At 40.9% G+C, this 26231-nt stretch overlaps 1 protein-coding gene across 1 annotated transcript in view; it reads left to right on the top strand.

The window, feature by feature from the left end:
* SCP2 (sterol carrier protein 2) overlaps positions 1 to 23742 on the top strand; it is a 39978-nt gene extending 16236 nt beyond the window's left edge. The window contains exons 9-16 of the mRNA XM_077333714.1: positions 2336 to 2486; positions 3900 to 4047; positions 6221 to 6328; positions 11233 to 11386; positions 13994 to 14087; positions 17171 to 17300; positions 19863 to 19942; positions 22510 to 23742. Of these exons, the coding sequence (XP_077189829.1) occupies positions 2336 to 2486; positions 3900 to 4047; positions 6221 to 6328; positions 11233 to 11386; positions 13994 to 14087; positions 17171 to 17300; positions 19863 to 19942; positions 22510 to 22605 (961 nt within the window). The 3' untranslated portion in view covers positions 22606 to 23742. The remainder of the gene's footprint in view (positions 1 to 2335; positions 2487 to 3899; positions 4048 to 6220; positions 6329 to 11232; positions 11387 to 13993; positions 14088 to 17170; positions 17301 to 19862; positions 19943 to 22509) is intronic.
* Positions 23743 to 26231: the final 2489 nt, after the last annotated feature.

Raw genomic sequence — 26231 nt, 5'->3', positions numbered from 1 at the left:
ATTGTATAATATCATCGTACTAATAATATAAAATCAAAGCAATTGGAAAGAACCAATCTAATTGCTGGCAACTCCCATGTGGAATGCCACAAGGAGCGGTTCTCCCCCCAGTCCTATTCAATATCTTCATGTGCCCTCTTGCCCAACTGATACGGAGGTTCGGACTGGAATGTCACCAATACGCAGATGACATCCAGCTTTTCCTCGTGATTGACAACCACTCTGACTCACCCCCAGACTCATTAGCCAGATGTCTGGAAACAGTAGCAGGCTGAAGCTAAATCCTTCCAAGATGGAGGTGGTGTGGTTGCTCTGGTTCATGATCATGCATCTTGACTCAAGCGGGATGGCACTAGTGATCCTGTTGAATCTATTAGCTGCATTTGACACAGTAGACCATTTGACCCTGGTCAAATGCCTAGCCTCCCTGATTGGTAAGGGATACAGCCTTGAGCTGGTTCTCATTCCTCTAAGGTTAGTCCCAGAGGGTAATTGTGGGTGGAGACAGGTTGTCACCACGAGCTTTACTTTGTGGAGTTCCTCAGGGCTTGATTCTCTATCCAGAGATTGTCAGGGCATTTGTAGTGGGGTCCCATCAGTATGTGGATGACACCTAGCTTTATCTCCTGTTTGAGGAGTGACTGGTGGCTGGAATTTCAGCCACCTCCTGCCTTATCCTCCTGCCGGGATGAAGCTGTGAAATGTCTAGGTGAGAGTTGGTTGAAGCTAAATCAGTCTGAGATTGGGTGGCTGGGGAAGGCTGGACTATTGGGGTGGTCACTTCTACTCGCCCTTGAAGGGGTCCACATTTCTACAGTCAACTCTTGTCAGAGGTTTTGGGATGTGGCTTGATTTTTTTCTCTCCATGGACAAACACGTGTCCTCAGTGACAACAACTTAGCTTTACCATGTATTACCAACTAGCTCCCTATCAGTCTCAGCCAGATCTAAGACATAACAGTCACCTCAAGATTGGCCTACTGTAATGCAATCAATGTTGGGCTACCTTTGAAAACTCTTCAGAAATTGCAAATGATCCAGAACACAGCTGACAGATTGCTGACAAGAGCATTCTGGTCATTGAATCTAACACTTATCCTATGGCAGCTGCACTGGCTCCCGATTAGTTCCCATTACCACCAGTGTTGGTACTTTCCTTTAAAGCCCCAAATGGCCTCATACCTTTGGAACTGCTTCTCCAATCTTGATCCCGACCTCTCCGATCTTCATATCTGAATTTATTGGAGGTCCCTAGTTCACAAACTGTCTACCTTGTATGAACAAGTGCAAGGCCTTCTTGGTAGTGGCCCCTGTCCCGTCAAACCAGTTTCCTGCAGAGGTGCATGCGTTGCATGATCTCCCTAGGTTCCATAAGAAATTCAAGGCCATTCTTGTTCAGATGGCCTTTAGGTGATTATAGACTGTAGAAATATATATGTTGTACACCACCCTGAGTCTGGATGCAGAGAGGAGTGGTTAATAAATCTAATAATTAATAATAATAATCGACCAGGCAACTGGTAAATTAGGCTCCAGCTGTGTCTTCACCATCCTTCCATCTTACCCTGCTTGATAGTGGATAGATTTTGACTGGAGTAGGTTTTTGATTGTCTTATATTTTTAAAGTTTATTTATTGTGTTTATACTGTTCATACTGTCTTTTATATGTTAGCCACCTTGACTCCCATTCAAGGGAGAAGGAGCCAGGTGTAAATTTTGTAACAGAAATAGTAAATAAAGTTTCTGCTGTACCATGTAGAACCAGATAATCTTTCCTTGATTCTGAAATGCTCTCTATGACAAAGTAAATTGGATCCAATGATCTGTCATCTGAAAACACTGGCAGTTGCATTTTAATCCAGCTTTCCCCTTCTTCCAGCAGTCAGTTCTGATGGGAAACTTATTAGAGAGATTGCAGGACCTATGTGAGGCAGAGAGGGATCAAATAGCTCTTGTGTCACTGGTAGTCAATGTGATCCTGCAACCCCAAGAATAGACTTTCTAGAGTTAGGTGTAGCTGCTGTGAGAAAGTGAGATCTGGGACAATCAGGCATTCTTGCATGGACCTTGCATACGGTCTTCCACTGGATGCAACTCAGCATTTAGAACTTCTGGAGTAAAACTGTCTTAATAAATGCGTATCATGAACCACATTTACTTAATTCAAGTGTGATCATTCCACAGCTTCCAGTTTTATTTCAATGCAATGTCGTTAATCTCCTTTGTGCTAGCTGGCAACTTCTGTTTTGCCCATCTTGCATTTTCATAACACACTTTTCTTCTTGAGCAAGGAAAAATAAATGATTGAGTGATTTGTAATCTCTGAATCTCTTAGTCCAACGTCTGATGGTGCAGCAGCTGCAATACTGGCTAGTGAAGAATTTGTGAGGAATAATGGATTAGAGTCAAAAGCTGTTGAAATTGTGGCTCAGGAGATGACTACTGATTTTTCCAGCACTTTTGAAGAAAACAGCTGCATTAAAGCAGTAAGATATATGTTTAATCTGAGTATTTCCATAAGTGCATTATAAATTAGACCCTTCTATTTTAAAAAAATGGGGTACTTGTAAGTGACACAGACAAGTTTCTAGCAATCTCCTACAAGATCACTGTTATAATTCTGTGTGATGTGATATCTGTGTCTCTGACTCCTGAAGATTTATGTGACATGAATATGTGCAATATTACTCATATTAATCAATTCAGTTGTAGAGCCATGCTTCATATCCAACTGTATAGTTCATGCATTGTTAAAGGGAACCTAGGTAGATAGCTATGGAAGCCGTCTATGTTGCTTCTAGTGAATTGAAGGGGTTCTTGCTTGAAAAAGTTCTTTAAACAAGTAACAGAATATTCCGTGTTATGCATTATCAGTTTCAAGGCATTTATTATAGCTGTGATTACTAAAAGTTGAACAGAAAATGAGCAAATTCACATGAAGACATGGAAAATATCTACTAATGGATGACATGATGGGGGTATTTTGTGCATTGCCTGCTCATACTTAGGTTCCAAATGCATGTTTATTTTTATTTTATTGCATTTATATATCTTGCGGCCCAGGGCTGTTTACAATGAAAGATTTGTGGTACAATATAAAGAAAGCATCATGAACTTGTAACATTTCTAACAGTAGAACTTATGACATTTTAAACTGTAGAACCAATTTACAGGCCCAGTGGAATTGCTTTAGTTCTGGCAGGCCCTGATCTCTTCTGGGAGTTCATTCCACCAAGTGGGGGTCAGGACCAAAAAAAGCCCTGGCTCTGGTCAAGACCGAACAAGCCTCCTTGGGGCCAGGGATCACTGTGGCTAGCTGTTCTGGGGCCAGGTCGGGTGCTAGTAGCTCAGCTTGGTGCAGGTGGAAGAACACTAGCTGTGCTACACCTGTGACCTCCATGGAGAGGGAGGTGTCAAAGATCATGCCCAAATTCCTGGTTGAATGTGCTACTAGTAGTTGCACCCCATTCAGGTATATTAACTAGACAATATGCAAAGTCCTTTCCCTATCTTCTGGGCGGCCATGAACTTGTTTTACCTCATCCTGTTCAGGCCAATTTGCTTCTGGTTTGGCCTAAATCCCTTCCATATGGCCCAGTTGCTACCCTGTAGCATTCTCACTGGGTCTTAACAGGTCACAGCATGCAACAATACTCTATAATTATATTTATATATTTAAATATATTTATATATATTTTAAAATCCCTCTTCACTTAGTATCAGCCTTCAATTTCAGTTATGTATTTATTTTAATGTGTCTAGTCCTTAATGATGGTTGAATGAATGCATTTATAGTTAAGGCTTTCTTGACATTGTAAATTATGAAATGTGCAGCCAGGCATTTGGATCTTGTATTGCGAGGAGGTCAAATATATTGACTTATGGTTTGTTGTTAATAGGTTGGCTATGATATGACTAAGGAGGCTGCCAAAAGATGTTTTTCAAAAGCCGGCCTGAAACCTGAAGATGTGGATGTGATTGAACTTCATGATTGTTTCTCAGCTAATGAATTGATCACTTATGAAGCTCTGGGACTTTGTCCTGAAGGTATTATTTAACTCAGATATATTTTAAAACCTTTATAGACACTATGTTCACAGTGTCCTTAAGTTCCTGATCATTGTGTTTTGCTTTAAGCAGAGCAGTAGTTTGCAAGTCTGTCTACCTAGTACTAGATATAGTTATATTTTTCCTTGTAGAAACCAAGGTATTTATACCTTAATTTTTCATAAACATTGGCAGGTTCTGTATTCCAGCTGTCTTCAGCCCATCCAATGTCCTATATATATAAGGCTGCTTACTTGTTCTTTCTAAAGCCTCAGATGTGGAAAAGGAGGGGTTTTAGGATTCATTCCATCCTTCTCTTTTTCCCCAGTGGGCTGCCTGGAGTCTTATCAGCCTTTTCCTCACTATTGAGGGCCAGCCCCAAAAAGCAGGTTGGTTCACCCACAACTTCCTGGTTCTTACAGGAGGGCTAATGTTCCCCCTTAGGAGCTGGAAAGCTGATTGAACTGTAGCTCTAGCCTCGTACTTCCTTGTTTTAACCCCTTTGTTCCTTTCTTAACCCCACAATTGCCTTCCTGTTCCCACATCTTTTCCTGGGCCAGATATGAATTGCTGACTACTGGCCAAATAGCCAATGGGGCTTCCACCATGGCCAGAACACTACTACCTAATGGGATGACCAGCTGTGCCCCCCAGTGGCCTTGCACCATCCCTAGTGGGAGATCAGGAAATGCCCAACACATGTGCCAAATAGTTTGCTAAATTATACATTTTATATTTTTAAATTAAGTATTGCATATCTTTCAGGTTTTCCAAAATTTTCTTGTTTTCTCATGGCTTTCAAATTTCCAGAAATTTTATCTCTAGTGAACTCACCAGTTTTGGTGGATGAAAATATCCAAAACCAGATATCACTTGCATAGTGCATGTCACAGGATCAGTGCAAAGTGGAGAACATAACTGCATAGGGTACCACAAGAGATCTTTCTAATGTTGATAATTTTATGCAAGTTATTGCTTTGGACAGCCCTAAAAGTTGCTTAAGTGGTAACGAGAAAAAAATTGTTTAGACATAGTTTCTTTTTAAAAACTTCCAGCATGCTTGTATGTTTATCCTTGTTATTAAAAAGAAGCCTCTTCTCTATTGCTGAAGGTGAATCATATTTCAATGAGTAACCTGTTCTCCAGTTACTTTTATATGAGGATTATGTATCTGCATTGATCTCTTGAGGGAATGGTTTAGGAAACTAATCCTGGTAGTGGGATTCATACAGAACCTCATAATATGTTATGCACGCATACTTGGAACAAAAAGGTCATGGCAACTATGAAGAAAGGCTGTTTGGAAGGGAAGGGAACACATAGACCTGTGATGTTCTCTGCTTATCTGCCACTTGTTTGTTCCAAATTGCTGCCACCAAGTCATTTTTCCCTTGTAAGATTCCATACACAATTTGAAATCGTAATAGGTCTGGAACAATTAAAGCATGCTATCTCCTTCCCTTCCAGAGCCTTCCCTCCTGAAGCTATTTCCCCTAAGAAAAAGGTTCTGCTGTTTTTTATGTTTTTGTTGCTAGGTTCTTTTTAAAATGGAACAGATTAAGCTTTATGAATAAAATGGACTGTGAAATCCCAGGGTACAGCCTTCAAAATAGTCAATGCATCATTGTCATGATGACTAATGGAATGTTTCCAAGTACTGTTCCAAGCACTAAGCTAGTACTTTTAATGTACATTTAATACTTCCCAACATGTCTTTGCTGAGGGAGAGGAAATGGCAGAAGGTACCACAAATTTAAGCATGCACTGAAATCTGAGTATGCATAATAAAACAAAAATTAGAGTCCAGTGGCACCTTTAAGACCAACAAAGATTTATTCAAGGCATGAGCTTTTGAGTGCAAGCACTCTTCGTCAAGGTGTGAGCTTGCACTCAAAAGCTCACACCTTGAATAAGTCTTTGTTGGTCTTAAAGGTGCCACTGGACTCTATTTTTTGTTTTATTGTGCTGCTTCAGACCAACACGGCTACCCCCTTGAATCTATCTTGAGTATGCCTGTTGAACATGTTCATGAGTAGTGTGAATGTTTCATTCCTTTCAATTCAACTCTGTTTCTTTACTGAGCACCTAAAGGAGGCATCTGTAATAATTTGAGAATCTAGGGATTTTATATTGTTCATACTGAGTAGTCTTTTTCCTCTCCCATTTTTAAAAGGCAAGGCTGGTGAGCTCATCGATAGAGGAGATAATACTTATGGTGGAAAATGGGTCATAAATCCAAGTGGTGGCTTGATTTCAAAAGGGCATCCACTGGGTGCTACAGGTACTTCATCTTTTATCTTTTTCTATTAGTTTTAGTATCCGCAGCTAAGAAAACACACTTAAAAAAAACCCAGCAGAGAAGATGAGAGACCTTTTATTGGCGTAACACTGTGACCAGCAGCTACTAGATTTTGGGATTTTGATGGGGTCAGGGGGAAAAAGTTTGGTAGGCAACATTCTGCAAGCATCCTTAAAGTGTGTTGCTTCTTCTGTTTCTCTGTCTTCCCCTTTCTCGCTACTTCTGGAGTCAGCATGTGGTGGGGAGGAGTGGAATGTTTTGGTCTACAAATGGAATACTAGGCAATATCCTCTGGATAAGATTACTGATTGCTCAGCAAGAGTTTTAATTGTTTATGCGTCAGCATTTCCAACACAAAGAAACTAAAATGCAGCATCAGTCTCTCCTCCTTTCCTTCTCCTGAATGTATACCACTAGCCACTTGACTTCCTGACTGATATGCTGCCAAAGAGAAAATACATGCTATATATATTAAACACTGAAGTGTCTGCTGCTGGTCATACTTGGTTTCTTCCTCCTGAAACTGTTGCACACATATGAGAAACTCAATAAACAAATGTTATGATTCTTGTAATATTTAAGCTGCTACTGCTTTGGGGATTGACAGAGCATGCCTCAAGGAAGTACCATTATCTTTCTAAGATGGTTGATGAATTCATTTAGCATGCTGATTAATCATTAATCAAGTTTTTTCATTTGTTTAGATTAACAAAATTTCACATCACTGTTTTATGACCGTCTTGAATTTTACTTTGGTGTAAGCATGGAAATAAGTATTTGCTTTGTTGATAGTCTTCTTAATCAACTCAGTCCAGTGGTCATCAACTCACATGCTCCACATGTATTTATTTTATTTATTTATTTTTATTTATTCCTTGGATTTCTAAAACTGCCACTCTCTGAAGACTTGTGCCAGGGTACAATATAACCTGGGAGCTCATTCCACCTGGTCAGGGCCAGGACCAAAAAGGCCCTGGCCTGGGTTGAAGTGCCCTGTGGGGGACATAAGGAGACAAGTGTTCCCTCAGATAGGCAGGGACCAAGCTGCGAATGGCCTTAAAGGTCAACACTAAAACTCTGAATCTGATCCAGGCCAGCATAGGCAACCAATGCACCTGCCTCAGCACAGGCTGGATATGTGCCCTACAAGGTGTGCTGGTGAAGACCCTAGTAGCTGCTTTCTGCACCAGCTGGAATTTCTGGGTCACAGACAAGGGTAGCCCTGTGTAGAGCGAGTTACAAAAATCCAGCCTAGACAGTCCAGGGGAAGATAGGATGCTAATGGCCTCGCCTGGCGAAGGTGGTAAATTGCTGTGTGGGCTACCCTTGTGACCTGGGCCTCCATAGAGAGGGAGGTATCCAGAATCACTCCCAGATTCCTGGCTGAGGATGAGATGTTAAGTTGCACCTGAACCAGGGTGGGTAGGTGCACTTCCTGGTCTGCACCTTTCTGCCCAGGCACAGGACTGGAAGGGTTTACTTCCAGGCGACTCTGCTCTAACCATCCAGCAAAGGCTTCCAAACAACTGGCAAATATATCTGGGGGGGGGGCAGTCTGGGTGGTCTTCCATGAGAGGATACAGTTGTGTGTCATCTGCATACTGGTGACACTCCAGCCCACAATTCAGGACCAGCTGTGCCAGAGGGTGCATAAAGATGTTAAATAATGTAGGAGAGACTACCGCCCTCTGTGGGATCTCGCAAGGGAGTCGGTAATGGCACAATAATTCCTTCCCCACTGCCACTCTCTGTGTCCAGTTCCAGAGAAAGGACCACAGCCATTGGAGGGCTGTCCCCTGGATCCCATCCCCGGCAAGGTGGTGGGGCAACAACTCATGGTCGATCACATCAAATGTGGCCAACCAAGCAAGTATTGTGCCTGAAGATAGAACTTGAATATGTGTGTCTGCCTAGGAAGTTCCTGTAAGAGTAGCTTCAGAGACCCAAATAAAATGTTGATACAGCAAAAAACAATGAGGAGCCTGGTAGCACCTCTGACAGTGTTATGCCAACCTTAACATGTGTGAGTTAGAGTGCACGTCATTAGCTACCTAAAATGCTATCATTAATAGAGTGAATTTTTATATGAAGTTTATACCCACAAGCATTCATGAACAACGGAGTCATGTATTTTATAGGTGTAGAGTATATTCTAGTGTCACAATAAATCTGGTACTATAAAGTGCCTGAACACAGTTTTTGGTAAATTAAATCATACAGGTATCATGATTAAGCAGCAATAAGGGTGTGGGTAAAAATCCAAATCCTTGGATCCTTGATATCATATAACTAGTAGCTTATGTTTCGTAAATAGTAGTCCTCCACACTACAGGGCAGAATAAAATCAGAGTCCAGGAGCACCTTTAAGACCAGTAAAGATTTATTCAGGGCGTGAGCTTTCGAGTGCAAGCACTCTTCCTCAGACACTCTTCGTCAGAGCGTGCACTCGAAAGCTCACGCCCTGAATAAATCTTTGTTGGTCTTAAAGGTGCTACTGGACTCTGATTTTATTGTGCTACTTCAGACCAATACGGCTACCCACTTGAATCTACACTACAAGGCAGACCACTTTTGAATTAGGAAAAAGTTTCCAGAGCAGTTTGTGATATGGCACACGGCTTTCCCTTTCAAAGGAAAATAACATAAAATGCCCTTAGACGTGTCTAAGGTGGCTATTAGGATCAGAGATTAAATCTTTAGAGCATGAAAAATAGGCGCATGTTAAGGTAGTCTCTTGATTCCTTTTTTGATATCTAGGCCTGAAACCTATATTCACTGTCATTCCCACCTCCTGTTTTCTTTGTTGTCTCTTCCCTTATGCTTGCATCAGCCTGACCATAATAATATATTTCATTTCACCACCCTTGGAGTCATCCTGAGAGCTGTAGTTCCAATTAGGTTTAGTTCCTACAAGACTGAATTGAACATTTCTTTTTCAAATGTGAGTCTCATTGATATCAGGAGAATTTTCTCTTGTGTGGGTTAGGAGGGTTCCTGTGGTTGGGAAGTGCACATAGGAAGCCTTTTCAGCAGCGGGACCAGAGCAACCACCTTGATCGTTGGTTGAAAAACAGAATACAATTTGTATAATCAGTTGCATAACATTAACTCAACTGTAATGCTTTTTAAAACATCATTGATGTGGGGAAAAAGTTCTGTTTATCTAGCAGTATATCTAATTTGGAGTTGCCATTTAAATAAATGTTCTTAATATAGTTTGGGAATCTTGACAGTTGTTGATGATTCAATTTAGATTCCTTCTGATCATCTCCCTGCATCCACTCCCCAGAGCTCTGCAACAATGCATGCTAAAAAGAACATCGGGATGATTAAAATTCTGGTAGAATTCTTGTGCAAAACAAAAGCTGTACATAATCTGCATGATGACTGTAGGTAGCCCACCTAGTTCTGGGCCAGAATTGTATAATGTTCTTTGCTCTTAACCAGGCTTAATATGTAATATACCTCTTTAGTTTTTCTCTCTCTCACTTAAAAGGAAGTTGCAAAAAATTAAAATTATACTAATGCCAGATCATCACTTAAAAATACTGAACTTCAAGATCAAAGTAATTTATTAACTATCTTAAATAGTTCTTACTGATTGCTTGCATAGAAGACTTTGTTCTGCTGGTTATTCTTGTTGAGCTGGTGAGTAATCTGAATGTAGAGAATTCAAGTGGTCGGTGAGTTTCAGTGTCAAGAATTCTATTCAGATCAGAACTTTGGACTTAAGTGTTTTCATTCATTTAATTCAGTGTTTGATGGCTTTGATCCCAGAAGCTGCCTTGAGCTTTGGAAAGATAACAGAAGTTTTTAAAAAAATAAATAAATGCAAGGACTATTTGGTTAAAGTGATACAATCTTTTACAGTATAGAAAGTGTTATTTGCTAACTAGGAACAGGTTTTTAGTACTTAGACTGTAGATGGGATGATTTCTGTAGAGACGAAAACCTTCCCCCCAACAGACCTGCATGGTTTTGGACTGGATCCAGTGGTGGGTTTCCACTAAGATTCCTTCCCATTATAAAACTTTCACTAGCAGAAGGTTGGAGAGGTGAGCAGTTTCACTGATTTTCTCCGCCTATGTGCACCTGGGGTTTGTTCCCTGTCCCTTAGGAGCAGCATTTTGACTTGCCCTGTCTGTGTGTTTTGGAGGGGATATTTGCCTAAATCAAGCCAAACTTTAGGAAATGCTTGCTGTCCTACCAATACTGAGAAACTAATACACATCTTTAAGATAATGTTATGAGATTTGCGATATAATAGCACAATTAGTATGGGCAATGAATTAAGTTTCCTAAAGAGGCTGACCTCAAGCCAAACCCACTGTCACAGAACATACCAAAGTAAGATCTTTGTGAGGTAAGAAAATCCATGAGGCATCAGTGTATGATAGTGTAAATTGGATTGTTATGGCTTTTAATTTGTTTTGGGGTGATATTTTATTACTACAATGTGAAATTCAATGTAAGTTGCCTTGAAGTGTGTGGCAAAGGGAAAAGCAAAATTTGAAATTTTGCAGATACGAGAAACTTTCAGTGTGGAACAGCTTGATGATACCTTGTCTTTGCCTGAATTGACATTGGGTTCCTTAAAAAAAGTGTAGCAGAAAATATTCACACTTTATAGCAAATAAAAGATCCTCTGCAGAGAAACCCGGGGAAAAAAACAATCCTTTTGCAGCCATTAATTTTTGCTTTAAAAGAGCACAGCATATTATTGCCTCTATTTGTATAATGTTTAATGTTTCTTTTTCCCTAAGCCAGACCTTGATGTTTGAGCCCAATTAGCATGCCATTCCCTTTCGCCTCCTTTCTGGGCGTAAGAAAATGATGCCGTTCTTGAAATACAGGCTGATCTATATTCTCTGTGTTTGATGCATTAGGTCTGGCTCAGTGTGCTGAACTCTGCTGGCAACTAAGAGGAGAAGCCGGAAAGAGGCAGGTTCCCAGTGCAAAGGTTGCTTTGCAGCATAACCTAGGCCTTGGAGGTGCTGCCGTGGTGTCCCTGTACAGAATGGGCTTTCCTGAGGCTGCTAGGTGAGCTTTTATGTCTGTTTTTGTACAAACAAACTCTGAAGAAGCACTAGTTTCAGTTTGCTTATCTGTTTTGTGTAGCCACCTAATGGAGTTATTCAACTGTAATGTGCTCTTAGATGACTTTCCTTGCCTTAATTCCAAATTCAGCAATGAGAAATTTGCTTGTTGCTTAGAGCAAGGGAGAATATTGGTTCTCAAAGAAAGGCTTTACTCAGCATTTTCTAAAGGATCACTGCTCTAATTTCTGCAGCTGCTGGAAACTTTCATGGTGGTTTTGGACTGGGTAGGAGACATTGTGGTTTTTATTCCCCTTCTATGTTTCTGCCTCCATGTGTTTTTCCCTGAAAGTATTAAAGGAATGTGCAAAATTGACAGTTACAAAATTGAGGGAACTAAAAACAGGCAATGTTTTTCAAAACAAAGATTTTAAGCCTAATGCCTCTAATTTCTTAACTGCTTATTCATTGCAAATGCCCGTGTATCCCCCCCCCCCCCCGGTGTTCTGGTGTCTTTTTTATGTTTGGAAATTGTCTGTTTAGACAACCCCATTTTCTTGAATTTTCAACTCTTTTATGACCCACAAGAGTTTAATGCTTTGTTAGTATACATTCTTGCTGACACTGAGGAGGGTATCTGGTATTTTACTCTTTTAAATAAGATGTGTGGTTTCCTTTAATTATGTACTTAAAACAAAGTTTAGTAGAGATAACTAAGGCCCTTAAAAGGGGCTCTCCAAACAATGAATGGTTTGGAATAGGGAGCAGTTTCTGCCAAACATCTGAGCACATTTGGAGATGGAGATGTCTAATTCACATGAGTGAAAAAGCAATTCTGATAGCCATCAAGAATGAGAATTATAACAAAAACTGTTAGGGTTTGCCTGTTTCAGGGGTGGGGAACCCTTATGTGTGAGAATTATTGCTATTTGCAAAGTACCTTGAGCTAAGATACATTTGCACCCTATTAATGTGCATATGTTCAGGCATTCGCCTATGCAATTTGTCATATTTCCGTAGTCTGCAGTCATTTCAAATGAGTACAGTGAACTATACTCACATCTTTGTATTTGCAGGAATCTGACTTGCCAACTACAGCCCAGCACTGTTTCAGTTCTGGAATACCATACTAATGCCTCACCTCTGTTAATTCTCAATTTGTACCAGTCTTTTATGCACCAGAGGTGTAATGGTATATCACAGTTGAGTTTGGACTGCTCAGATACGCATATGAGGCTCCTGTATAAGAACTAAGACAAGGAATACAATTACAGTTTTTGTACCCTAAAGTTGTATATTAGGGAAAAGAAACAGAACAGTGAGTGAACTTGTCCGTGAAGGAAAGTAAGTTGTTAGGAGAGATGTCACGATGGAGGTCTAGGTAAATAAATTAATACAAAATGTTTATATCCTGCAGTCTCAGTCTCTTGATTTCCAAATGAGCTAATTCTCATAAAACAATATTGTATCTATAAATACCATGATGAGTATACGAAATCCGGACATTGCCACACTATCTTTTTTGCTCTGCTTAAACTAATAACTAGTTAGTCCCAATCTCCATAATATTTTTAACAGTAAGTAGGATATAATAATTGATGTTTTAATTATAATAACATAAACCCCCTGGTGGATCAGAGTCCAGCATTAAATAAAATCAATATTTTTATAGCCCACCCTTCCTGCATGCTCAGAGTAGGTAAACAACATAAATTTGACAATTGTTTCATATGGTGGCCATATTACCCTGGAAGGCTGGCATGCAGGGCATAGAACTTGAGGTCTTCCCCTGATAATACGTCCTAATACTGGCATCCAGATGTTTCCAACCTCTGTATCTGGAGGGTTTATAAATATGTCTAATCCTCTTTCATAGCCATCTATGCTTGCTTGCTGTCACTACATCCACTGGCAGTATATTTTGTGTTTAATTACTTGGTGTCTAAAGAGGTATTTTCTTTGGTCTTTTCTAAATGTATTACCCATCAGCTTCATCAGGTGTCCCCTGTTGTAGTATTATGAAAGGTATAAAATAACCTTTGTAAAAATTCTGACTGGAATTTTTGTTTTATAACTAAGAAACATAGCCACCTCTCACCTAGTTTCACCCAACAGAAACAACGCAATGCCCCAGTTGCATAACCAAGCTAAATGATCAGATAAGCTTTTAATAGTTATTGTGCAATTTGATGATGGAAAGTAGCCACTGAGGAAAAATAGTCAGTATAAGCAAAAACGTCAGAAAGTTGACTTCCGTACTTTTGAAAGGAACTATGACATAACATTTGGACATTCATTTATTTGCTTTCTTGTTAATGCCCAAGGCAGATAACAAAATCATCAGCCCCAACCAAAAGCTTGGTGGAATTATGAACAGTCATTGTCTCTCAGCCTAATCTACCTAGTAGGGGCTACAGTGCTGATAACATTTGGAGAGGGGAGGAAACCTATGTATATTGCCAACTGTTATGCTGCAATAAACTTACTAGGCCTTATGCCACGATGAAAAGTTCTTATAGCACCTTAAAGATATTGCACATCCTGACTGCCACCCTTGCTAGTTAGATCTCCTATCGTTCAGCAATTCCAGAATAACTTTCTGTCATTGCAGATGTCGGCAAATCCAAGCAATTCCTACTAATGCAGCTGTTGATGGGTTTAAGGCAAGTCTTGTCTTCAACGAAATTGAGAGGAAACTTCAAGAGGTACGTAACTCAATAAGACAAGCATATGGAATAGAAAATTAGTATAACTTTAAAAATAGTAAATGCTGTTGAAGTGTAGGAATGGAGTTACAACTACAGCAGCACTTTATTGTTTCTCAGTCTGTTACCTTGAGTATTTTTCCTTCCAGTGATTTGTGCCCACCCCTTTCAGTGTCGTTGGCTGCATTCAGTGGCAGTTCAACAACAGATGCTGCCAGAGGCTGACATCCCCCTCTTTCCTCTCTAACTAGGAGCTGGAGCAACTAATGGTTCTTTCTGCACTGTTTCCCAGTCCACTTGAGAAGCAGCTTGCCAAAGATGCACATGTCTCAGTAGAAAGACCTCCTCTCCTGAATTTGGAAAGTGAGGCAGGAAAGAGTCTAGGCTGCTTCATCTCCTGCTGGGCAGGCTTTGGCAAAGGCAATACAAGGAGGCAAGGTTGAGACAGCAAAGAAGGTAGAGGTTGCTACCTGCCTGCGGCCATTGCTTCACCTTGCCTCGTGATAGATCCTGGGATAGGCCTCTGACCTACAATTTGAACTTCACATTATTAAAAACTAGGGGCCAAGCCCATTGCATTTAGGAATAAAATAGGCACTAGATTGGGGGACTGGGAGGTGGAAGAAGTCTGTGGACAGCCTCTCCTTCCCCCCAGGACCTGGAAAGGCTGCAGGCTGGAGGCAGGGAACTCACTGACAGGGGCAGCTCTCATGCAGTAGAAATCTGCAGCCTCCGAACCTCAGAGGGAAGTGGAAGGAGGAGGGGGTGGTCAGATGTGAGGGACGGAAGGTGATTGGCTGGCTGCTGGACAGACAAGCAAGCCGGTTGGAGGAGGAGGCACTCAAGGGTGGGACAGCTGCCCTTCAGTGGCTGTTAGTGCGGAGTGGCACTTCAGCTATGAGACACGGTCCTCTTCCAAGGCCTTACCAGAAATATATTATGTAGAACAGATACGCATTATTGCTGCTAGTGCTCTTATTAATAAAACTTGATGAGATGGCAAATCAGTAATCTGGTCCAGAACATAAGGGTCAAGGTGAAGGAAAGGGTGTTCAAGTCTGCCACTAGGGGGCTCTGATGTTATGTTTTTAGGAGAGGTTCACCCTCCCATGTGAAAAAGTATGATAGAAACCTCTTCCATCTGCTTGTGTTCAAGTTTAGAGTAACAATGCCCCTGGCAGCAATGCCCCTGAAGCCCTGAAAGCATCTACAATGAAACCACTTTTACAAGGAATTATTTTTCTTTATAATATTTATTAGTTGCCTTTTATCCCTATGGAGTTTAAGGATGCTCACAGTATTAATCAAATATGCTAATCAGGTTGCATAAAACCAAAATTTAAAATTATAGTTCGGGACTGCTTTAATCAAATGCTTTTCTCCTTAATGGATTTCACGTGGAATCTTCTTGGGGGAAGAATTCTGATTTATTATAGGGCTGGTGATGAAGAGTTGGTTTGGTCCAACACCAACATTCTTATAAGAGATGGAAGGCAGTATTCAAACTAGGCCTCGCTATTAGATCGGGGCAGCCGGAACAGGTAGTGCCCTCTTGCAGAGGAGGTGACTATAAAGAAAACCAGGGCCTGCAGGTTCATTACTGTGAAGACTGGTGAATTGTCCTATCCTGTATGACATAAAGACCTGGCAAACATTTCCTTCTTGTCTCTTGTTTATTTATTTTTTTAACTTCTGTGCCTCCCTTCCCCAAGGGCTCAGGGTGGCTCACAACATTTAACTACAAGAGTTAAAACAGTAAAACATTAAAAAGCAGTTTACATTAAAACCAAGTGGCCCCCATCTTCTCTCTGATAGGAGGGAGGGGGTAACAAAACACTATAATATCATGACTAAGTGGCATGCAGATATTATCTGTATAAGGAGGCCAGTAATTGAGGATAGACTGTGGTGAGCTCCTGTTAATTTTTTTCAGCTGCTTTGTTAGACTTCTCAACTTCTTAAATATCACTTGGTCTCTAAGTACATTCCCGATCAGCAGATTTGTTTCTCAGCAACGTACAAGGAATATGAGATGTACAGATTTTGTTATCATTTTTAAAGGCAAAATGAACTTCCCTGTGCTTTTCTTTTCTGGATTTTTTACAGTGTTTTTGTGCTGTATTCAACCTCAGGATGCTCACATCGACCATTAAACACCCATACTCATAAAAAGCATAGGAAGCCAAACCATTAAGCCCCCAATAATACAATTTCCGGTTAAAAGCAGAAACAACTGAAAGCAGCATCTCAAGTTGTACAAACAGATTGTACTTTTAGTATTGCATCTTTTTCAAACCCAGTATTTTCTTGTGTGTTGAAAATAGTTGATTCATGTTTCTGGCAAGTGTTAGTGGCTCCCTAGATCATTTTCTAATGTGTCTGGGCACACCACTAATCCAGTAGGAACACTGAAGGGAAAAATTGCATGGGCTGTGTGGAATTCAGAGCTAAAATAGTAGGAAAGTCTATAGTTTTCAAATCTCAGTTATATTTTCCTTTTAAATTAAATGCCTTCTGTCTTTCAGACTTTGGACTTGGTAAACATGAGATGCAAAATTTAATCCCTTCATCTCCTTTGATACTTATTTTTTGAGACTCGCAGGGCAGGTCTGTGCGCATGCACAAAGCACCTGGGGCTTATTCTTCCTAGAATTCCACCTCTTCAGACTGCCAGCATGAAAGTTGCCTTTTCCATGTATTTTATTTGCGGGCTTTATTTGACCCTTTGAATGAGTGTTAATCCTGCTGAACAGTTGAACTCAGTAGAATAAATTGTTTGTAATCATGCAAAGTGACTATAATCCAGAGGATCATGTGACTAAATCACATATACCTCTTGGACTTTTGGCTTGCTTTTAAAAAATGGCCAACTAAAGTGAGTTTTTGCAGTGTATCATGGGAAGGATTATGAGGATGGTGGGCTACTGTTCAGAAAAGAAAATATTAAAAGTCCTACTTGGGTATGTTGGATGTCAGACAGTGTCTGCAAACAACCAGGTATTCACCTACATTACTGTAACTGTGCCAAATAAAACTGAATGTAGCTTTAATTGTGATATGCCATTGTTGCATAATGATTACAGGAAGGAGAGCAATTTGTCAAGAAAATTGGTGGTATATTTGCCTTCAAAGTGAAAGATGGCCCTGGGGGTAAAGAAGCGACTTGGATAGTTGATGTGAAAAATGGCAAAGGCTGCGTGGATGTTAACTCAGGTCAGTGTTATTTTCTATACCATAAAGTGTTCTCTTCTGTTAGATCTAGTTATACACATCTCAGTAATTTGTGATGTGTAATATAAATGTGTTTTGTTAAAGAGTGCTGTGTTAACTTGGATTATTAAGTAAATTATAATCTGATGTACAGATGGACAGAGAGTATCAACCCTGGGATCATCAACACATTCTTTGCAAAAATGCAAAAAAGACGTTGAATCTTTTTTTTTTTTTTTGCAAAACTCCTGGAATGCCAGGAGAGCTGAAATTTTCCTGTATTCATCAGGCAGGCTATTCCACAATAAAGAATGTACAGGAAATTGTTGGTTTTGCTTATTTGTAGGGTGGTACCTGCAGAAGGCCCTGCTCAGATGAGCAAAGCTGTCATGGTGGATCTTAGGTGGAGAAGTGGTCCTGAAGATATGAGGGACCAAGGCCATGAAGAGCTTTGTATGTGGTAGCCAATGCCTTGTATCAAACCCAGCAAATGGAGTGACTACAGAAAGGGAGTAATGTGCATAGTGTACTGCTGCTATTACAGTAAAGAAAATAATCTGATGAATCCACCCTGTATTCTATTGAACTTTGGATGTGACTTCTCTTATCAGAGTACAATAAATAGCATTTTGTCCTTGGACATGGATCCACTGAGTAGGTAGAAATTAATATCTCAAAAGATATCTGCTCAGTATGAAAATGTCTTCGGCTATATGTATGCAACTATAATCCATTATAAAAATCTTTGGGGAAGGGCAGAATAGAAACGTAAAAATAAATGCACTCAATTGAATGTAAAATGTAAAAATAAATGCACTCAAATGTAAAAGTAAATGCACTCAATTTTTGTTTTCTTCTGAGTTCATATTGAGGAATCTATAGTTCTATATTTGACTCAATTGAAGAGCAGCAATACAGGGATAGAAATGTGTTTGTTTGAAAATTCCTGGTTTAGAATTAGAATGCTTTAAAATTTTTCTAGACTTGGACCCAAGTTATGATCTGAAGGCATATGATCAAGCAACATTGCCTAAGCTCATGAGTACCTGAATGGGAATCCTCTGAACTATATTTATGGTGTCTTGGGTTCTACAGAAAAGAAGCAGGATATAATTGTGGGTGTTACAATCAATGAATGCAATCTCTGTGTGTAGGTAAGGTGGATATTTACAGGTTTTTGGAGCCACAAGTCAGCATCCCAAAGTTGACTAACACTCCAAACTTAACAATCTTTTTAGCCATGAGTGACTGAATGCAATTTTCTTAAAGTATTAAATGCAAGCCCTTCTCTTTCTTTCTCTGTATTTTCATGTTCAGAACATTTCAGTTTTGTTTCCTTACTAATTTTCTGTGAGCTAGTCTTAGAAAGAACTGGAACAGAGCCTTTTAAGCTAAGTTGGATATTACAAATACTACAGAAGGGCTACAAGCCAGCCTCATATTCACTTGCAGTTTTTTGTCACTTATATTTTGTTTGAACCACTATAGACAGAAAGGCCATTCAAGGTTAATCCTGAATGTAGAAATGTGTCTCTCATTAGTAGAGTGGACTAAAAATGGACAGCACTGAACTCAAGTGATATTAGTACTTGATTAAAGGCTTCTTTTGCTCAATATCTAAATCTATGACTTTATAATTCTGATTCTCACAAAAACATTTTATATGCTTTGAATTTTGATTTTTGCTTTGTCACACTGAAATAAGCAGCAGAATATATTCAGATATACAGTGCCAGCCTTAAACAATTGCTGCTGTTCTCTGAGGATTGTATCCAACAATCTGTGAGTGTAAGGACTTCAGGGGAACAGTCCCTCCTGTTTTTGTTGCCATCTCCTCTGCTCACCAAGCTGTGGTGCCCAAGCTTGTAGGAGTGAGGGGGCTGCATCTTCAGGGGAAATAGTTTCCTTCTCTGATGCAAAGGTGAGGGTCAGAATCCTGCTCTTCATTCCATACCCACTGTCTACTGCAATCCACCTATCTTCTACTGATACCAAGCCATCAGGAGCTGCCTTTTGGGGTTAACTCCTTCCATTTATAGCATCCAGCCTATAAGATTCTGAGGACCAAACTAGGTGAGACGCTATGAATCAGATCTATGGTTGCATCTCCTGTTTTTGTCTCAGATTTGTTTTATAAATAGCTGTAAGGATAGGGCAGAAGGAGGCTTTGAACTGAGATATTTACACTGAGGGAAATGTCACAAAAGAAGACGGTTAACACACTGCCCATGTACCAATCCTATTGTCTCTTCCCCCTCAGTCCAGGTAGTATTGAACTAGTACTAAGGAGACTCAGATTTAGAACTTCATGCTACCATGTGTTTCACTTGGTGACCTTGGTCAAGTCACTTTCTCAGTCTAACCTACCTCACAGGGTTGCTGTGAAAAAGTGGAGGAATTACTGTGCGCTGCCTTGAGCTCTATGGAGAAAGGAAAAAAATTATAAGTATTTTTGAAAGAAAGGTTGAAGTGAGATGCAATTGTGAATTCCGTTTCCACTGGCTTTTCTAATGTAGCTAGAATGCATTTTCTAGTGCATGAAGTCATCTGTTTTGATGCTTGCAGATAAGAAAGCGGACTGCACCATTACAATGTCTGATTCTGATTTGTTAGCAATGATGTCTGGGAAGATGAATCCACAAACAGTAAGTAAAATATCTGGAACAGCTTCACTGTATAATATAAAAAGCTAAGGTCTAGGTGGGTGGAGAGTGGCCGGAGCCAGTCTGATCTTCGCGCCTTCTGATTGGTCCAAAGATCAGACCGTCCCCGCCTCCAGACTTTGGACTAATAGGGAGGTGACACAGCCCACCCCCCCAGCCTGGCCATGTGCAATCTGGTGACATTGCTGCCAGTCTGTCCCTGACCACCACAGGGAAAGGAGGCCAGTAGGGCTGCTGAGGGGGATGAGAACAGAGGTTTGGACAGGTATGGCCAGCCCTTTTCACCCCAGGGTTGTCCTAACTGTCACGTCCAACAACTTCCCTCACTTTGCATCAGACCAGTGACAGAGCTGGCAAGTGACTAGTGAGTGTGCTTCCTCCCTCCTCCCTTCAGGCCTGCTGTGAAGGAGCCTCTAACAGCCCATGACTGAGGGAAGGAGATGTTTCCAAGAGCAACACAAGGGAGTCTGAGGGGGTACTTGTGTTTTCCTTTTGAGGGGAGGGAAGCTTTCCCCTTCTGCCAAACAATTGCCTGACAGGGAGGCCACAGAAAAGCCCCTTCTCACTTCAAATACTTCTGTGGCCAGCCTGCTGCTGGAGGGAAAATGCAGCCAAGCAACTCTCTGAAGATTTGAGGCCTACTGCACAGGGTTGTTGTGCAGAAAGAACTGGAAGCTGTTGCGGAGGTTCTTTTGCCTCCTGTTTTATCTGCACAACAACCCTGTGTAGTAGGCCTCAAGTGTTTCAACTTAACAACAACCTGTGTTGGAGGCCTTAAATGTTTCTTCTCCATAATAACACTGTCCAAACTCCAAAGCAGCCCTTTTTGCCTGGGGAGCTGATCTTTATAGTCTGCAGATGAGCTGCAATTCCAGGAGATCTCCTGGAGGTTGGCTGTCCCTGGTCTGAACATATTCCTTGAAGTCTGGAAGTGGGGTCTCAAAAGTGTGTGATGCCCCTGCAGCCACCTAGCACCCCCTGACCTATTTCAGGTCAACAGAACATTGCAGAGAGGAGGTAAGGTTGCCAGATTGTTGTAGGTTCATGTTCTGGAATTCCACACTACCTAGGTGTGCACAAACCTGACTAAGGTCAAGACTCCTGTGCACAGAGAGACCTCCTCTTAGGGTTGCCAGCTTCCAAATGAGGCTCTTTGCCCCACCTCCCTCACAGGGACTCTGCTATGGGGAGAGGAAGGGAAGGCGATTGGAAACTGCCTTGAGACACCTGAGGCCTGCTGGGTGACTGCAGCCCATTCCCAGTTCCCTCAGATCTCTCACAGCCCCACAGCCCTCACAGGTTGTCTATTGTGGGGAGATGAAGGGAAAAGGTGTTTGTAAACCACTTTGAGACTCCTTTGGGTAGTAAATAGCAGGGTACAAAAATCAAGCTCTTCTAAGGAGCAACCATGAAAGAAGCATGTGGGCACATAACATTCTTTCAAAAGTTAAAAAATGGAGACAGAAGGAGCAGGGTGGACACCGGTGTACTGTGACTACCCCACGTGGATTAAGGCAGGGGGACATTTCGGTGTCTGTGGCCTGATTCACACAAGAAGGGAACTGATGTTGAATGCAGAACTGAAATGAACTGGTTGCCATGTAATCTCCCCCTAAGAAGAGTCTCCAGTCTGAATTCCCCTTCACATATCTGAAGTCATAGCTCTGGAAAGCTAATCTGTAACCACTATGCCACAATTCCCAAAGGTCAGTCCTCTCCCACACTCAATGAACATTCCAAACCACAGGTTCTTGACACCCATCTCTCCACACCCATGCCCTCATTGTCACCACGCCACCACAACCTCCCACACAACACACACATTCAACTCCATGCCCTTACAAGACTGAACAACTCCTCCCCTTCCTTTTCCCTCAGCCATGTTCTAGCACCCGTTGTATTCCTGGATACAACAGGCTTTGCCCCTAGTAAAGGGAATAAAATATAAGTGTTCTGCTATTTCATAATACTGAATTAATGAAACCATGTTCCTTTCTTTCCCTTCCAAGTTATCTGGGCTACAGCACTGAGGGCTGTTTGTTAGTTCTGCTCACAAAAAAGAGCTAAAATTTACAAATATAGGCTACTTTCCCTGTCCTTTTTGGAATGACTTCTATTCCAAATGAGGATGATAACATTGTACTGACGAAATGAAAACAAAATTCTCCTCAACAGTTAGTAATCACTCTGGACCAATGAGATATGTAAACAATAGTGTCAAATGGCTAGTGCACAGAAGAAAATAAATCTGCAAAACCATTTTTAGAGCACCTCATGGTCTACAAAATGACATGTTTTTCATATAGAAGTATTTGCTTTTTATATACCTGGATGATGATGGTAATAGAAAGTCACATGCATTTTATAATCCATTATAAGAAAACTTCAGACATAAGCAATCTGAAATATAGTCACTTTTGTGACAGCTTTCTGAATTAATTTTCCTTTAGTTGTGAAACAGTTTAACTAGATAGATGTCTGTTCACCAGGAACAATGAAAAGCATTGATACAAAAAAACCTGATTCTACTCCCTTTTTCTTTTCTGTAGGCTTTCTTTCAAGGCAAATTGAAGGTTGCTGGGAACATGGGCATGGCCATGAAGCTACAGAATCTACAGCTTCAGGCGGGCAAAGCTAAACTTTGAACCACTTTAACTTCAGGATGTGATGAAGACGTGAAAAATAGTTTCTTAAGAGCTAGGCTGGAACAAGGTGTTGAAATTAGCACTGTGCAGGTTTTCTGAACACATGTTATCAACTCTAGCTTTCCTGAAGCCTCTGTTGTAACAGCAGTTTTGGCATTGCCTTCCATGAATGAATCCAAACTGTTGCAAAATGGTTGGGATTGTGTATGACTGTTTATAATGGTTAAGGCCAGCATGGTGTACCCTGATTTTAGCACATCTGGAATGGCTTAACACATTCTAAAACAAGTGATTGATCAGTGACGTCATTTTTTAGCAAAACTTTAACAAATAGAGCATTGGGAAGAGAGAGTGTAACTTTTTTCTATTATATTTCTTTTTCATGTCTTGAAAATCTTTCTTGTAGTGGTTCAATAAAATATTCTTTACTTTGGCTGAGATCCAGAGAGCTATTTTAGACAGCCCAAAGATTTCAAAGGTGTGGGTGCATTCCACCTGCCATGTCAGCAGCTGCTTTCAAAAGTTAGCCCTCCATTTAAACAATGGTCCACTGTGCTGGCATGGAGGTGGAGTGCTGGTGGGAGTTCTCTTGGTCATGTGGAACTGTCTGTGCAATTCTTTGAATCCCAACCATTTGCTTCTTCCTAAATTAATGATTAAATCTTTTTGTTATGGTCATATCAGAAATAATATCTCTGCACTAATGAAATTAAGTAACAACGAAGAAATAGAACTGCTTATTCCCCGAAATTATGCTATAGAGAGAGTTCTGGAAATTGATTCAACTCTATTGAATTCTTATTGAATATGCTTTTTAACTCATTCCATGTTGGGAAAACTAACATAACACTGATTGAAAGTTTCATAGTAAATTAATTGACTCTTCAGTTTGGTCTTTTTTTCCTGTCAAATTTTATTTAGCGATATGAATAAGAGTTCATAGAAGCTGTATGTTTCAGATAATATTCATATGCATACAACATACAGCCCTACGGAGACTGCTCATATGCACATTAACCTACACGTTGGTTCTGTAGTTAGAGAAAACTGTGTGACAAATGTGATGTATCCTAATGAAGTCTGGAATGGCAACACAAGCCAGTAAATAAATTGATTTTCCTTCTGTTCTAATTCACAGCCAGGGAAGGTCAGATGTCATGTAAATGTTGGTCTATTCATGTCTTCAGAATCCAAAAGCATTTCTACATTTATCTTTTCCTAGAAATCCTTCTGCCAGAAACATTTTCCTGCTGATGCTCTGACAGGTGTAGTACACGAGAGATCAGTCACAAATGACTATATTTCAGAATTATAAACGTCTTGGAAGAGAAGTATGCTTGACTGTGTACTTCAGGAGTAGTCAACCTGTGGTCCTCCAGGTGTCCATGGAATACAACTCCCATGAGCCCCTGCCAGCACATGCTGGCAGGGGCTCATGAGAATTGTAGTCCATGGACGTCTGGAGGACCACAGGTTGACTACCACTGGTTTACTTGATAGCAGCCTATATATTATATTAAATTAGAAACAGATGTGCAAATGCTTTCAAACTGAGCATTCTTACTCTATTTATGGTACATCCAATGAAGAGTGCATTCTTACACAGTTATTCTAATCTATTTTGTTGGCTAGTCATATTAAGTTATCGTGGTGTCAACAACACTTTTAATCAATGGAATTTAAATATCTGCATAAAAATACATGTATAGCATGCATATTGAGATGAGTGCCTTTATCATAAAAACAGCAATGTTCCTTTTTATGTTACAAGGTAGCTATTGGGAAAGGATGGAGCCTCCACTTCACTGTATTTAATGGGAAAACATGGCACTGATTATCTCACTGTTAACAGAAGTTGTCACAGTCCTCTCACCCTAGTAATATGTTGCTTATCTTGAAACTCCTATATGAGGAGTATTGAGGGAGTTGCCATTAAGGATACAGGACTGGGCAAAATCACCACCTCTTTTTATCTTTTGCTGGCATCTTGCACCTGAACCTGTCTAAGGTGGATGCCTATAACTAAGGTATAAAGTTATTTAATTATTATATTTATATACCACGCTCCCTGAAGGCTCAGTTCAGTTTACATCAAACAGGAACAATACAAATAACTCAGTTTATAATAATACAATAATAACAAGAACAAGAACAATAAATCAATGTGTACTGAAGGCCCAGTTGGGTGGGTGACTCTGCAGTGATGGTTGTAGGAGAGAGGCTGGGGGGGGGGGGGGCTGATGAGAAGCAGTGGTTTGGGTTGACCTCAACCAAATGCCTTAAGCCAAAACCTTAAGCCTGATCTGGAATTCATCTGGAAGCCAGTTCAGCTGCTGGAGGATGGGCTGAATGTGGGACCTCCATGGTGTTCCTGTGAGGATCCTAGCAGCTGCATTCTGGACCAATTGTAGTTTCCAGATCAAGGATAAGGGCAGACCAGTGTTCAGCGAGTTGCAGAAGTCCGGTCTAGAGGTGACTTTCACATGGATCCACTGTGGCTAGGTTCTTGTAGTTTGGCTTGGCGAAGGTGGTAAAATGCCAGCCGCGCTACCATCATGAATGATCTGAGCCTCCATCGAGAGGGAGGCATCAAGAATCACCCCCAGGGTATTCCATCCAGGTTGGGTAGGCACACTTCCTCACTTGGACCTTTCCTGCAAAGCCACAGGACCTCCATCTTTGAAGGGTTGACAATATAAGTGCTTGAAAACATGTATCCTCTGGGATACTTATTTATAAAGCAATATTGAAAAAGAAGCTGGGTTTTTTATACTCCACTTTTCACTACCCAAAGCACTTTAAAACGCCTTTCCATTCCAGTCCCCAAAACAGACACTCTGTGAGGTAGGTGAGGCTGAGAGAGCTTTAACAGAACTCACAGAATTGTGACTGGTCCAAGGTCAGCCAATGGGCTGCATCTGGAGGAGTGGGGGATCAAACCCAGCTCACCAGATTAGAAGTCACACCTCTTAAGCACTACCCCACACTGAAAGTGTTCTAACTTTACTTGATGTCACTGTCAGCAAGAGCTGAACATGGATATGTAAACCAGCCCTAAGGAAACTGATTTATTAACAGACAAATAGGCTACTACATAATAAGTTCATGCCACGTTCCAGTCACCTTTCATACCTGCAAGTGGCAATAAAGGGCAAACATATCCATCAGACTTTTATAACTGTAATGAAAATACTTACATTTAGTAGAGCTGAAGTAATGAAGGCCAAAGAAGTGAGCAGCACTAGGCCATGAACATGGTAATCCCTGTAGCATGTGAATGGATCTTACACGTACGGTAAGTGTACATAGGATTTAGGACTACAACCTTAATTGTACCAGAATTGACTAATGGAAGTCCATTCTTTCAAGATCACTGTTAGGTTTAAGATTGTTGTTAGGTGCGAAGTCGTGTCTGACCCATCGCAACCCCTCCAGGCCTTCCTGTCCTCTACCATTCCGCGTGGCAGCTTTGTGCATGCGCATTTGTGCGGCAGCTTTGCACGTGTGCATTTGCGTGGTGCTCCCGCATGTGCACATTTGTGCCCTGCAGATGCACATGCACGGCAGCTCTGCTCATGCGTGTTTGCGCAGCGCTGCTGTGCGTGCACGCCGCTCGGGCCGCCCTC

The sequence above is a fragment of the Paroedura picta genome, chromosome 4, assembly GCF_049243985.1.
Source record: "Paroedura picta isolate Pp20150507F chromosome 4, Ppicta_v3.0, whole genome shotgun sequence".
Lineage (NCBI taxonomy): Eukaryota > Metazoa > Chordata > Lepidosauria > Squamata > Gekkonidae > Paroedura > Paroedura picta.
This window is presented reverse-complemented; position numbering and strand designations above follow the sequence as displayed.